Raw genomic sequence first — 14,197 nt, 5'->3', positions numbered from 1 at the left:
CTGTCTGGGACAGGAGTGTACCCCCTAGCCTTGCCCCTGGAATCTTCTTAACCAGACATTAAAGGTCACCTTCAGGATGCCAGTAGCTGTTTCAACCCCTCTGCTCCCACAAGTGACGCAAGAACATCGGAAGTGAGCTGCTGGATCAAGCCAATGGTCCCATCTAGTCCAGCATTCTGCTCTCGCTGTGGCCAACCGGTTGTCCATGCAAAGCCTGCAAGCAGGACCTGAGCACAAAAGAATTCTCCCCACTTGCAGTTCCCAGCAACTGTTATTTAGATGCATGCTGCTTCCAAGAGTGGAGAGAGAGCCTAGCTATCATGGTGAGTTGCTACTGATAGCCTTCTCCTCCATGAATTTGTCTCACCCATCCAAGTTGGTGGCCATCGCTACTTCTTGCAGGAGCAAATCCTGTAATCTTAGCTATGCACTGTGTGAAGAAGTCCTTCCTTTTGCCTGTCCTGAGTTCCCCGATATTCAGTTTCATTGGATGACCCTGAATTCTAGCATTATGAGAGAGGGAAGCACAACCAGGAATAAGGAGAAGGCATAATGCTGAAGAGTGCAACAGAGTAATGCATATTACTCAATTCATTTTATTTTTTCCAGCAGGAGAGAGAGAGAAAAAATTTGTTACAAATGACAAGGTGCCAATATACGATTGTGCTTTGAACATAAGTTCTGGTGTGCCCTTGTAAGGTTCAATGCCGAACTGCTTGTTTGTATTCAATCAGATGCATTTTATTTTGCAATGTGCGCGCATGTGTGTGCATGTGTCCAGCATGTGCACATATTTTACAAGTTTTTGCTCATCTGTGGTTATCCAAAACACCCAAACAAATCCAGCTTCTATTCTTTTCCTCATTTGGGGGCATCAGAGGTTAGATCCAAAGGTTCCAGTTACTTTTTTTTCTTTTTTAAAGTGATTTCGGAAAATGAAAGAGAACGCTTTAGAAAGAATCTTTGGAGATCAGTTTACTGCAAAGTAAGAAGACGTACGCTACTTTTAACAGCATGAAAATGCAATACATTCCTAAGATACATAAATATTAATGACTAGCAGATATTAAAAATAAAAAGACAGAAGATCTAGAACAAAGTATATTAAATAAATTAAAGGCCTACCCAATATAGACAGCAAAAAACAAACTAATTAAGCAAAGGAAACATAGTAAATTGTTCCCATCAAAATACTGTAACTGGTGGGGGGATGGATATTTCCCCAACACATTCAATTTCGAGTGTCTTGGTTTTAAGTTTGTTGCTTTTTATGGCAAAGAAATGTCATCCCCCCCCCCATTAACTAAAACACTGTTCTTTGCCATCAAGGCATCTACGCAAGAGATCCAATTTAGAATGCAACACCTGCTGTGGAAATTTTTAAACATCAGATCCACATGTGGACCAAGAAAGAAAATACTTTTTGTTTTGTTTTGTTTTAAGCGAAGGTACACATTTATCAAGGTTGTGCTCAAATCTCCCCTTTTCCCTCAGTTGCTCGAAATACAATGAGCAAAAAATGGTACATTTTAAGGTTGAAATATCAACCAAATCGAAAGATTCTTGTACATGAATTCACCAATACTGCCACTCTTGTTTACTTTGTTCAATTTTTTAAAAAATACAAGGAAGAATCCATTTACGTTGTTACCAATCCCAAGAGGGAAGAAATATTAAGGGAATCATTTGTGCCACTTAGCAATGGATAACTCCTGGAGAAACCCAAAGAATATAAGAGGGGGGGCAGGGAAGTTTTCTTTTCTCTTTTTAAAAAAGTCTGTTTTATCAGGAAAAGGTAATTTATTTCAAGTCGTCAGAAATCAGGCAAGTTGTAATACTCAGCCACAAACGTTTGTTCAAAAAGGCAAAGGTTGATCACAGTTTTGTTCAGAAAAATGCTCAGAAGGTCCTTGTAAGAAAACGATGGTTTCTAAAATATACCCTTGTGCGGTCTTTTTCTTAAAAAATCAACTATCAAAAAGTTTTCCAAAAAAATAAATTAGGGCAATAAAAAAAACGCAATAGGTAGTTTTTGTTTTTTTGTTTCCTCTCCCAGCATAGCTGGATGTTAGGCTGTCCTCAGGGAACCATTAGCAATGCTGTTTTTCCCAAAGCTGGGCTCATTTTTTTGAAGCCACAGCTCAGCCAACTGTTGCGTAGACCCATAAGTTGATGCTTTGGAGCCCAAGCACATTTTATACTGTTTTGGATCAAGGTTGGGGTCACAAAAGACAGGATGGTGTACATGGACAACTCCAACCTCTTGGCTCCGGAAAGTCTTTAGGCCAGCCTGGACAACTTTGTTAAACAAGTCGACATCCTCAAGACCCCAACCTTGGATAGAGACATCAAAACCACCAGCTCGAATAAGATCACCCTTGTAAATACAGGCAATCCCAAAGCCATAGTTCCTCCAGAAGCCGGTTTTCTGGGTGAAGGCAAAGTGATTATCACTAGGAACTTTTCCACTATAGACAATCTTTGGATCGTACTGGCTAAAGATGACTGGGAAATAAATCTGTTGCCCTAAAACAGTGTTCGCTCTGCACCGCTGGAGAAAGTCTGCCGTAAACACCAAGTCGACATCGCAGAAAAAGAGCAAGGACTCGTTGCTGAACTGAGAGGACCCAACTTCTAGCGCCAGAGCCCGGGAAAATTCACCAGACACCGGCAAGATCTGCATGTCTGCCTTGGGGTATTTCAGGCGATAATCCCTCATCAATTCAACCTGCCTCGCTTTGTCAGGGTTGGAGTCCGAATTGAAAAGCAGGACAACCAATTTGACGTTCTGATTAGGAATGAGGCAGGTCTTTTCAAAGTTCGCCATGAAGCGGGCAAACATGTCAAATCGCCCAGACAAAGGAATCAAGATGTTGATCTTCTTGTCTTTCGGTTCCTTCTTCTCTGCTTTCGACTTACTCAGCTGGAATGGGACAAACATCTTCAGGGAATTGGAGAGGAAAGACAAAGACCCTGAATCCTGGTTGATCTTATTGGCCAGTTCTTTGGCATCTATCTCGTCGTGCTCCATAAACTGGACTTTGCTAAAGGTCTGTTGCAAGTATGCGTGCCTGCGGACAGGAACCGTCATTTTCTTCCCCTTGTGCTTCTTGTACAAGAGCAGTAAGTCGAGAACGTATTCTGCCCCATACATTGGATTCACCCTGCGATAGCCGTACTGGATCTCCTTGAAGTCTATGATCCGCCCTCTGGTCTTGGCGTTGGCATTGATCATCTCCATGACCTGCATCACAATGTCGTCCAATGCATCGCGCTGAGAGGAGTCCATCCCTCGACGAGGTGGCTGCCCATCTGCAGCGGAGTAAAGGTACTTCCCTGTGAGGAACTCCCACTCCAGAACATCCTCTCGTTGCCTTGGCTGAAACCGCATGAAGGAAGGCGCGATGCCAAGCTGAAGGTCGTCCTTGTGGACTTCCGTATTGCTGTATTTGCTCATGAGAACGATTTCTCGGTGCAGCTGGATGGTCCGGTAGCGCAGCTCTGCTATTTTGCGACTAAGCATGTAGCTATGGAGCCTGTATTGGTAGGGCGGGCTCTTGTTTGGGTGCAAGGTGATCGCCCTGTGGATCTTGCTATTACGGAGGTCTTTGATGTAACCTTTTTTGTTCTGCTCGTAGTTTTCGTAAAATAGCTGCTGCATCTAAGAAAACAAGGAGTGGGGGGGAGAGAATGTTACTATGTAAGAATGGATAAAATAGCCAATCACCCTATACATTTGCCTTCATGAATAGAAGGGCTTTTAAGATAAGCTCTTTCCTCCTCTTTAAGCATAGGTTTTAGCAATATCAGCAGCTACTCAAAAGGAATTAAGAGGATTATGGATTGTAGACCAGTAAGAAACAAACATCTACTACAGTCCAGAGATTAGCATAACCTGTTCCACCAATTGCATTGAGACTGTCTTCCCAAGGGACCATGCATGAAGCCTTTCCTGCTAGTACACGTAAATATATTTTCATTGCAATAAAAGGAAAAGAAGTTAAAGCAGTAAACATGCCACTACAATGGACTATCACAAGAGGAAGTGATGGCCACCAACGTGGATGACTCTAAAAGGAAGTTCATGGTGGAATAAGATGATCAATGGCTCCTAGATACCATGGCTATGTTTTCCCTTCACTGTTGGAGGCAGTGCGTCTCTGAAAAGCAGCTGCCGGGGAACACAAGAAGGGAGAGGCGCTCTTGTGCTCTGGTCTTGCTTTCGAGCTCCCACAGACACCCTCCTGGCCACTGTGAGAACAGGATGATGGGCTAGATGGATGGTACGTTAGTCTGATCCAGCAATGCACTTCTTCAGTTCTTACTACTCATAGCCATCTTTGTCCTATCTTCGACACTAAAAAGCCAGGCATCTTTCTGAAGCATATGACATGGCAAAAGGTCTTTTTAATCCAGTACTATATCATGACTTTAAAAAAAAAATCTTGCCCTCGAGCAACAGTAAAATGCGTCCTTCTTCCTGCAAACAGTGAAATGGGCTGACCAAAAAATTAGCCATCTATGAAGGAACGGTCACCTTTCAGTTGCCAGTCCACCAATGAGACAGTTGGGTCCATTCCACTAGCTCTGCTGAAAAGAATAGCTTTGTTGGATTTCTCCTCTCCCTAAACCAGGCATGGCCAAATTTGGCGCTCCAGCTGTTTTGGAACTACAACTCCCATCATCCCTAGCTAACAGGACCAGTGGTCAGGGATGATGGGAATTGTATTCCCAAAACAGTTGGAGGGCTAAGATTGGCCATGCCTGCACTGTTTCCATTCAAGCTAGGCATTATAATAACTACTATAACTACTAACAAGCAGGGATCCAGCAGGGCTTTCAATATGACCAATTCCCCTCTATCAGTCTTGCCTTGTACTAAATCTCATTTAAATTGTGGGTGGGCTGAGATAAAACTATCCACCTCCCATCCACCAGGAGGCTGCCTGCTATGCCTCTGCAATATTCTGTGCTCTGCCTCTTCCTAACTGGTCTCTGCTGTTCTCTCTCTGTGTGTGTTGCCGTATAACTTCAAGTGTGACTGGATCGCTGCAACCTAACCAAGTATTGTCTGCTTTGAGATGAGAACAGTAACTCATGCAGAGATTCAACACACAGTCTTATATGGGGACAGGCATTTCTAGTGTGTTCCTTTATTTAGAATGCCTGTCCCCATATAAGACTGTGTGTTGAATCTCTGCATGAGTTATAGTTCTCATCTCAAAGCAGACAATACTTGGTTAGGTAGCCTTGACCTGGTCTAAGGCAGCTTCCTACTTAAACATCCTAAAAGCACACATTTCAGGGGCAAAAATTGCCTCCAATTTTAGTTGAGATCTTTGTTTTTAAAGCATGGCTCCATTATCAGAAGTGTGGAAAACACTGGCTTACATAAGCCGATGGCTTACTTTAAAAGGATGGCTTTGGGGATAATGATATGACTTGGGCCAGGAACAGGATGGGAGGAAAACAAAGGCGAGTCTGCTTGAGGTGGTCTCAGATACCAAAGCAACAGAAACAGCCGCAGTCTCTGTCCTATATTCAGATGTATCAAGTACTTTTCACTGGTATCGGGAAACAGCCATGGGAAGTGCAGGCATCTCAGAGCCATACAATATTGATGGCAGGAGATAAACATGGGGGCTCAAGTTAAGCTCGGCAGCCATAAATATTTATGGCTAAATGAATTCAAACACCTGCAAAGTCACAGCCACCTAGCTCAGCCAGGCAGGACAGCCCAGATGCATCAAGTGTCAGGAAGACAAGATTGCCAGGGTGTGAACTGATAAGTATGTGGCATCAATGGGTGGAGCCAGGCCAAGTCTGGACTGGGCAGGGGTGGAGCCGGGTGGTTCAGGGACGTAAGGAGAATGGCAACAAGGGGACGGGATCTTTTGGGGATGGCACCTAACCTATGGAACCCTCTCTTGGGGAGATTTGCTGGGTACCTACACTAATGTATTTTAGGCTGCCCCCTCTTTATGTTTTAACTGTTTTAATTTTAAATTGGAATCTGCTGGCGAAGGGCATTCAATATTAATAACAGTAATATAATACATTGTAACACTGGTGACACTAAATAAAAACATATGAAAATCAATCAATGATCTTGGTTTGGTTAAAAAGAAGGGGGGAAGATATTAAGTTTTTTTATTTTTTTCTATAAATAAAAAAATTGAAATTTAATAATAACAATAACAACAACAACAACAACAACCACAGCAGCCCACAAAACCAGCTAGTTGTGGGAGAAGAAACAAGAAAGGGTCTGTATGGACCATACAATCCCTCAAAGCAAAACTTTCATTATTTTCAAAAGTTGCATTATGTGTGCAACTTTTACTTTAGCCTAAGATTTATTTTGAAATGCAATTCATGGTTTGCATAAGAAAATAAAGCAAGCAAGTGGCGGTGGGGATGGGACATGAACAGAAAACCAAACCCTCCATAGCCCTGAGGGATTGCATCCAATAAGCAGTCAACAGAGTATGGAAACAGCCCCAACAGGAAATTAATAGAAGCCAACACACTTTGTTGATTACACAACTGCATTTTAACAAGCTACCAACGGTCTGGTCTAGATGTTATGAAACACAGGGTTGCAAGGTTAGGTATGGGTTATTTGCAGCTAGCCCACTTTTTTATGAATGACTAATGTCAACCACTGAGCAGGACCACATGGGAAGAAATGGCAAGTGTGGCCTTCAGGAATGGACTTTCCTTTTTGCACATGCAAGGTTCAAGAGGATCTGGGGAATGAGGAGGAAGGGTGGGATCTCATCCTTCTTCTCTAGTGGTTGGACATCAATAGTAAGACAGTGACAGAGGGACAAAATCAGCCACCCAGAGGAATAGTCCCTCTCACTGTGCAATTTCGGCAAAGCGTCATCCTGCATAATAGTGGTTCCTTCCAGAACCCAGAGAACAGCTACAAGGTTGTGAAGAAGAGCTACCATTGCAGTGTTGTACATTCTTGAAAACTGCTGATGATACAATTGGAATTGGGCTTCAACCATCAATCACAAACACAGCACATTAATGTTACACATGTTTAGCTGGAAGCAGAGCCTGCTGAGTCCAAACAATATGTGTTCCCAAGAAAGAGCCCGTGGAATTGGAGCCTGAGATTCTGCACCAAGAAAACCAGAATTCTGCCAACTGCAGATATTAAATAATTCATTCTGAAAGGGTTACAGGTGTGAATGCAGTAATCTGGTTTTGCTAATCATGCGGAACTCCATCCCCCTCAAGTCCTGGAAATCCTGTTCAGCTACTTCTCTTTGAATTTTCAGTAGGTAAAACTCATAGATTTTAAACCATATGTGCTAGAAACTTGCTTTTTTATTTAACTGAGTTTGTCACGGAGCTGAATTCTGAGACTTACATCACTTCACTCCTCAGCACGTATATGTGAACACACACACCCTAGTCAGACCCGATGGCCTAAGAGCTTAACATTTGTATTTGAAGAGAACACTTTTTTTGAAAGAAGACAAAAGTCCTGAAGACGCAAACCTGCCTAGTCCTTTACAGCTAATAATAATAATAATAATAATAATAATAATAATAATAAATTTTATTTATATCCCGCCCTCCCCAGCCGAAGCCAGGCTCAGGGCGGCTAACAACAATAAAACAGCACAAAACTACAACACAAACAACACTCTAAAATCATTCATTATAAAATTAATTCAAATCAAGCCACTGGCAACCATTGGGCCAGAGCTCCGCGAAGATTGCCAAGGGAGTCAGGCTGTGCCCTGGCCAAAGGCCTGGTGGAACAGCTCTGTCTTGCAGGCCCTGAGGAAAGATGTCAAGTACCGCAGGGCCCTAGTCTCTTGTGACAAAGTGTTCCACCAGATCGGAGCCACAGCCGAAAAAGCCCTGGCTCTAGTTGAGGCCAGCCTAACCTCTCTGTGGCCTGGGACCTTCAAGATGTTTTTATTTGAAGACCATAAGTTTCTCTGTGGGACATACCAGGAGAGGCGGTCCCATAGGTACGAGGGTTCTAGGCCGTATAGGGCTGCATGTATTTTCTTTTTACTGAAAGGAGTGGTGTTGATTTTTAATACCACCCCACAAACACACATTTGGCCACTTCCAAGTCCAGCAGGAAACATTCAACAGTGCAGTATGCCTTCCCCCTCCACTCCACAAGCTTTTGGATGACCCTCTCTCCCTCCTAGCACAATGCATTTTCCAGCCCTTCACATTTACCGGAACCCACTTCTCCTAAATGCGTGTTTAGAAGAGAGTCTCATGGTCATCAGCACAACCAAGTGTAGGTTTCTACATAGAAGGTTGCAGAGAGCCCACAGATACAATGAAAAACTATTCCTCATTGCTCCCGGGTTGGGTGGTTTTCAAAGGCTGCATATGCAAGGACTTCACAATGATTCATCTGCCTCAGAACATAGGAATCATGGTTAGTACCCACTGATAGCTTTGTTATCCATAATGGCTATGTTCACTCTCCACTGTTGGAGGCAGTATGTCTCTGAATACCTCTTGCCGAGATTCACAAGTGGAGAAAGTGCTGCTGCACTCAGGTCATTCTTGCAGGCGACCCATAGGTATTTTGGCTGGCTACTATTACAACAGGATGTTGAAGTAGGATGTCTTTGGTCTGATCCAGAAGGGCTCTTCATACGTTCAGGAGTTTCATGTAGATGCTGAATAGCATGGGCAATGAGATGGAATTGTGATGCACAGACCCGCCAGTGTCCCTACTTTCCAGAGACAGTCGTAGATTTACAGAAGCCATCCCAGTTTCTGGTCCCATAAGGTCCTGCTTTTCCTTAGGACATCCCTATTTTCACCAGAGAAATGTTGGAGGGTATGGAGTTATGTGACACCCCCCCCCCTCCTGGAGCCAAGGAGATAAATAACTATACAACCTTTAGAAGACATCTAAAGGATAGGGAAGGTTTTGTTTAATGTTTAATGTTTTATTATGTTCCTATATATGTTGGAAGCAGCTCAGAGTGTCTGGGGCAACCCAGTCAGGTTGGCAGGGAATAATAATAATAATAATAATAATAATAATAATAATAATAGAATAGGACATCTCATCCCTATTTTCATCAGAGAAATGTAGGAGAGTATTAATGTATCCTAAAACCTAAAGAATATAGGGTTGAACAATAATCTCCTAGCACTACTGTCCAGAACTAGCCTTACAGGAACGACTGAAACCAGCACAACACAAGTGCCTATAACTCTCATTTTGGGCTACCATCTCCAAATGATACCATGGCCAAAACTGTCAAAAGCCACTGAGAAGTTCTGCAGAACTAACTTCGCATCTTCCACTGCTGTGCCGCAATGCAGGGTAAGAAGACCAAGAAGAGGCCACACTTTGCCTGAGCAGTGGGGCGAACCCCTCACTGCCTTGTGTTGCTGCAATACTGCAGGACGATTAGAACAAAATGGCGCCAGTCAACAGCAACAAGGAAGCGGACCATTATGGCTTCAGAGTTTACAGCCACAGAAGAAATGAATTAAACTGCTATTTCATACAGGCCTCCCTTAACTCTGCACGGCTTATTTCAGAGTAGAAACCGCACAGAATTACACTTTAAATGCATGGCATGAAGTTCTTCCATGAGGGAGGCAGAGTCTACCCAACAAGCTCAACACCTCTTCCTAGGAGATACTTCAACTCAGCATTCGTAGCAGGCAATATGCCTTTCTCATTGAGAAACCCCTAAACTTTTGAGGATTGCCAGAGACAGTTTGAGACTCACTGGCCTAATGTTTACTTTTAACCCACCAGAGCGCCTCTCCCCCACTCTCCCTCTCCCTCTCTCTCTCTCTCTCTCTCTCTCTCTGGGATGTATCTCCCCTTCACTGGAAACTGAATATTGTCGTTGTAGGAACCTTTGGCTCAGGCTCAAAATACTTTTCACTGAAAAGTTTGTGTTCTAATTCAAAATCCCCTCCCCCTTTTGCAAGCTTTCAATTTTTTGCCATTTCAGCTGCTGGGGGTGGGGAAATAAAGTCAGTTTATACTGAGATGAGCAGAGAGCCAAAGAATACCCCTGGAACAGGAGCCCTACACTGCAGCTCCATATTTTAACTCCTTCTTCCTAAAAAGAATGCAGTGTTCTAAAAAGCAGCTTTCAATGAGCTGGTGTTTTGAGCAGATTTACAAACTTTCAAAGGTTTGCTTTGAAGCACAATATAAACTGTCCTGCTCATATCTATGGTACAGAGTCAGTTGTGACACACTGGTAGCCTAAAAGAAAAGTGATGGGTTGAGGGTATCGACTCTCTCCCTTGCTTGGTCAGGTAGGGTCAGTACTCACAGGCCCCAGACAACCTGGGAAATGACTGGTGCCAAAGCGGAACAACAGGTTTGTATCATGTCCAGCTAAAGGTTGTGTGATTTGCTAGCAGGCAAACACCTGGGTTTTGTTGGTTATAGTTTGTGTGGAGGGGATAAATCACAATAAAACAATTGGCATTGATTTGCCACTGGGTCCCCACAGGCCAATCCAAAAGTCTTGCTAACCATATCTGGTTTCCAGGTTAGCCTGCTAGCAGGTTAAAGGGAAAGCTACTGAGCAAAGAGAAAGATAGTCAGCGATGCTTGGGCACAGCAACTTAAGTTGGGTGGAGGGGAGAAAAATCTTCATTTTTATTGTGTTTGCATAAGAGACAATGTAGTAATGGAATTTGACAAGAAGAAACTATACTGTCATCTTTAGGTCCAGATGTGGGAAAAGGCATCCAATAAGCACATGTGGTTTAACTTACCGCATGTGGATTCGTGCTCCTCTCTCTGATTTATTTATTTACTATCAAAAAGGCCCGCCAATTTCAATGGGAAGGAGAGCCAGGCCTTTCCTGAGACCCACTTCCCCAGCCTCCCATCTGTAGCTGAGGCTTCTAGACCCCCACACTGCATTTGCTTTCCTTTCAAACCAGGAAGTGTCCAAAAGGGCTCCCCCTTCCCACCGCTAGCCTAGAGCTGCCTTTCGGAGAGGCATTCCTCCCCATGGAATGACCAGGACACTCAAGGAAAGAGTAGCTCTTGGCGCAAAGACACACACACAAAGACACAACTGCACAGGTGAATATGGTTCCCAGCATACTCCACGGAAGACATTTGCAAAGGGGGGCATGTTATACTGTTTGCAGGTGTGTGTGTTTTATCTGTAAAAACTGCTTAGGTTAGGGCCTGCTTTGAACAGTTTTTGCCAAGCAATATAAAACTCTTTCCTTGACAAAAAGAGTATTCTCAAAATGTCCTGGGAGCCATATCCGTGTGTGCAGCTGGGCCTGGGAGCTGTTTTTGGAAACACCTCCTGTCCTCAGCTGCCTCCCAGACTGCAGCCCATTCATTCCCCCCCATAGAACTCAATGGGAGCCAGTGAGGACAAACCCAGCCCCCACCTGCTCTAGGATTTGTGGGGGGGTTTTGAGCAGGCACGAGTATGGCGGGAGGTAGGAGCAAAGTGGAAGGCTGCATGAGGGCTGATCAGTAAGGCCACAGTGTAGCTTTTATCCCAGTCGGTTTTTGAATTGGATCTTATTTTTATTTTGTCATGGACTGGCTGGTTGCAGAGGGTACCCCCAGGGGGAAAGAAGGCTCAGAGCCAGGGGAGTGGTGGTGGGACAACAATGAGTGGTCAGAGGGAGAAGAGGGAGCAGACTGGGAGGAGATGCTGGAAGCTGAAGAGGTAACAGGGTTTCGTGAGCAGGAAGAGTCTTTGGCAGAGAGCAGTGCAGAATCAGAAGCGGAAGCAGAAAGGGGTCAGGAGGCAGAGTGCAGGCAGGCTACCGAAGAAGCCAAGGAATCTCTCCCTCCTGCTGGGACCAGCTCCCTTCCTCCCTGGTCTCCCAGAACACAGAGAGAAATAAAGAGGGCAGAACAAAGAGAGACAAGATGAAGGATGCCAGGGAAGGAACCAGGGGATGAACCTTAGAGAGCAGTGGGAAGGCAGGGACCTTCAGTCATCACAACTTTCTCACTGGGGGCAAGGCCTACTAGGAAGAGTTGGTGTGATCCCAGGGCCTGCGCTGTTTTGGTTTCTTTGAATTTCACTGACACTGGGTGTTTTATGGCTGACCTGTCTCCGACTCTGGCTCCTGACATTTTTAATATATGCAACTGTTTAACATATGCTTTTATTGTACTGTGAAATCCCTTTCAGATGTTCCATAGTAAGGATTCATGAACGAAATGAACAAATAAATATTATTTTGATATTGATAACAATTTGCTGAATACATTGCCCATTGGTATGGACTCAAGTCGTGCCTATTGTCTATTTTTGATTATTTAAATGCAGATCTTGTGTGTAAACTTCTGGCAATTTACTTGTAGGTTGTTCCTCATTTCATTATAGCTCAGGGTGGAAGGAGGCCTCATGTTTTTCTTCAAATATCTGGTTAAATAAGGTTTTCTCTCCAAAGAACTAGGGGAACAGCCAAGAGAATGGACTTTGCATCCACTTGGTGGATGTACGTTTCTGGCATACATGACAAATCCATTACATGGATGTCACATTACTGCGAAAAACAATTTTATTTGTTATTAACCATATGTGTTCATGCTCTAACAAATGTTCCTTTATATTACTGTCATTTTAGCATCCTTTCCTTTCATGCTCAGACTAGATTTAGCTGTTGGATTTGCCTTATTTATGTGCTCTCAGCTCTGTATCCCCCCTTATAGTGTAATGATGGTGAACCCTTGTTTTCTTCTGTATTTTAAAGTTCTCTGTGATTTCTCTGTATTTCTACTTTGATCCTCCAATATAATATTTGAAAACCAATAACAATAATAGCAGCAGCAGCAGCAGCAACAACAACCCCAATTCCACCCACCAGAAGACAAGTCTCAAATACTGGGAGACATAGCTGATTAGAGCAAGGTTCAGAAAGATTTGTCATACGTATCATAGGAAAAAGATTTTAGACTATGATATACACACATACCAATTTGCGCAGCAACCCATTACACAAACACAAATTTGGTAGTGTTTGGAAGGACTAAGTTGTATCTAGCAGAATAAACAGCTTTTAACTGTGCGCTATAAAGTGGTGCTGCTGATGTTTTTCTTCTTCTTGGTGCCTGTGAAAGGGTCTCAGAATTTCCTTCCTTGCGGTGCCTTGAGCTTGATGAAGCTACAGAGACTTCTAAGAAGGAAGCCAGCTCTCTGAAGAGAAACTTTACAGTAAGGGAAGCCCAAGGTCACTCAATTCCCAAGGCATTTCAAATCCAGCTGTGAATTGGAAAAGTTGAACAGGCTCCAATTTAATCTTTCATTTACATTATTACGCAATGACCTCATGAAGCGATGTTTTTTTTCTCGTCCAATCAGCAGAAAAGCCGTGAGATTTATATTTACTGGGAAACTAATTAGACTAAAACAGAATTTTCACCCCCACTCCCCCTTGCATTGGGGGGGAATAAACCCTACACCATCTTTCAGAAGCAAGCTCCTTCCTTCTGCTCCAAGTGCCAAGCTAGAAGCTAACTTTTGGAGATAGACTTAGAATACATTTTTTTTTAAGTTCCCATTTCTTACTTACACATTTTTGCTTACAGACACTTGAAGTCAGAAAAAAACACAAATGACTGATACTTGTCAGCCTACTTTTAAACACAGCTGCCAAACAACAACACTGTGCTTGATAAAATCGCTTTGTGAAACTTAAAAAATTGAATATTGCCTATGGTAACTAAATGGGTCCCACAAAATGCTTTTATCATCTTCTATTTACCTTCTATTATGTGTACAACCACAATACACTCTGTCTATCAAAGTGCCTACACAACCTAAAAACGAGTTGCTTTCCCATTTGATCTAATACAGAATTCTAAGTAGCCTGAAGGCTTGCACAGTTTACACCAATCTAGCTAACTTTCCATATCCAGACATTTGGAACCAGATATATCCATGTCTATATCTGAGGATAGCGATGGGGATATAGTTCAAGGCCTTCGTATTCTGGAGATTGTTTGTGTGGTGCTCCATCACCAGCGTTGACATGCGCTATCAGTTCAATCACATGCATCTGGGCTGCCTTCTGGGGTGTGCATTTAAAGGGCTACACATGAGATCTGCCATAAACCACTGCTTGATAACAGCAGAGAATGTCAATACAGAAACCACACAAGCTTCCTCATTATCCAGGAAACATCCTTTGCATTGTAAGAAGTCACACACTTTGCTGCCACCTGCCC

General features: G+C 43.3%; 1 protein-coding gene across 1 annotated transcript in view; it reads right to left on the bottom strand.

Moving 5' to 3' along the window:
- Nucleotides 1-556: 556 nt before the first annotated feature.
- CHSY1 (chondroitin sulfate synthase 1) overlaps nucleotides 557-14,197 on the bottom strand; it is a 94,786-nt gene continuing 81,145 nt past the window's right edge. Inside the window, exon 3 of the mRNA XM_083713132.1 lies at nucleotides 557-3,661. Within this exon, the coding sequence (XP_083569258.1) occupies nucleotides 2,069-3,661 (1,593 nt within the window). The 3' untranslated portion in view covers nucleotides 557-2,068. The remainder of the gene's footprint in view (nucleotides 3,662-14,197) is intronic.

The sequence above is a fragment of the Podarcis gaigeae genome (genome assembly GCF_964106915.1).
Source record: "Podarcis gaigeae genome assembly, chromosome: 14".
Taxonomy (NCBI): Eukaryota; Metazoa; Chordata; class Lepidosauria; order Squamata; family Lacertidae; genus Podarcis; species Podarcis gaigeae.
Note: the sequence above shows the minus strand (reverse complement) of the source record. Positions and strands in the feature narration are given on the sequence as shown.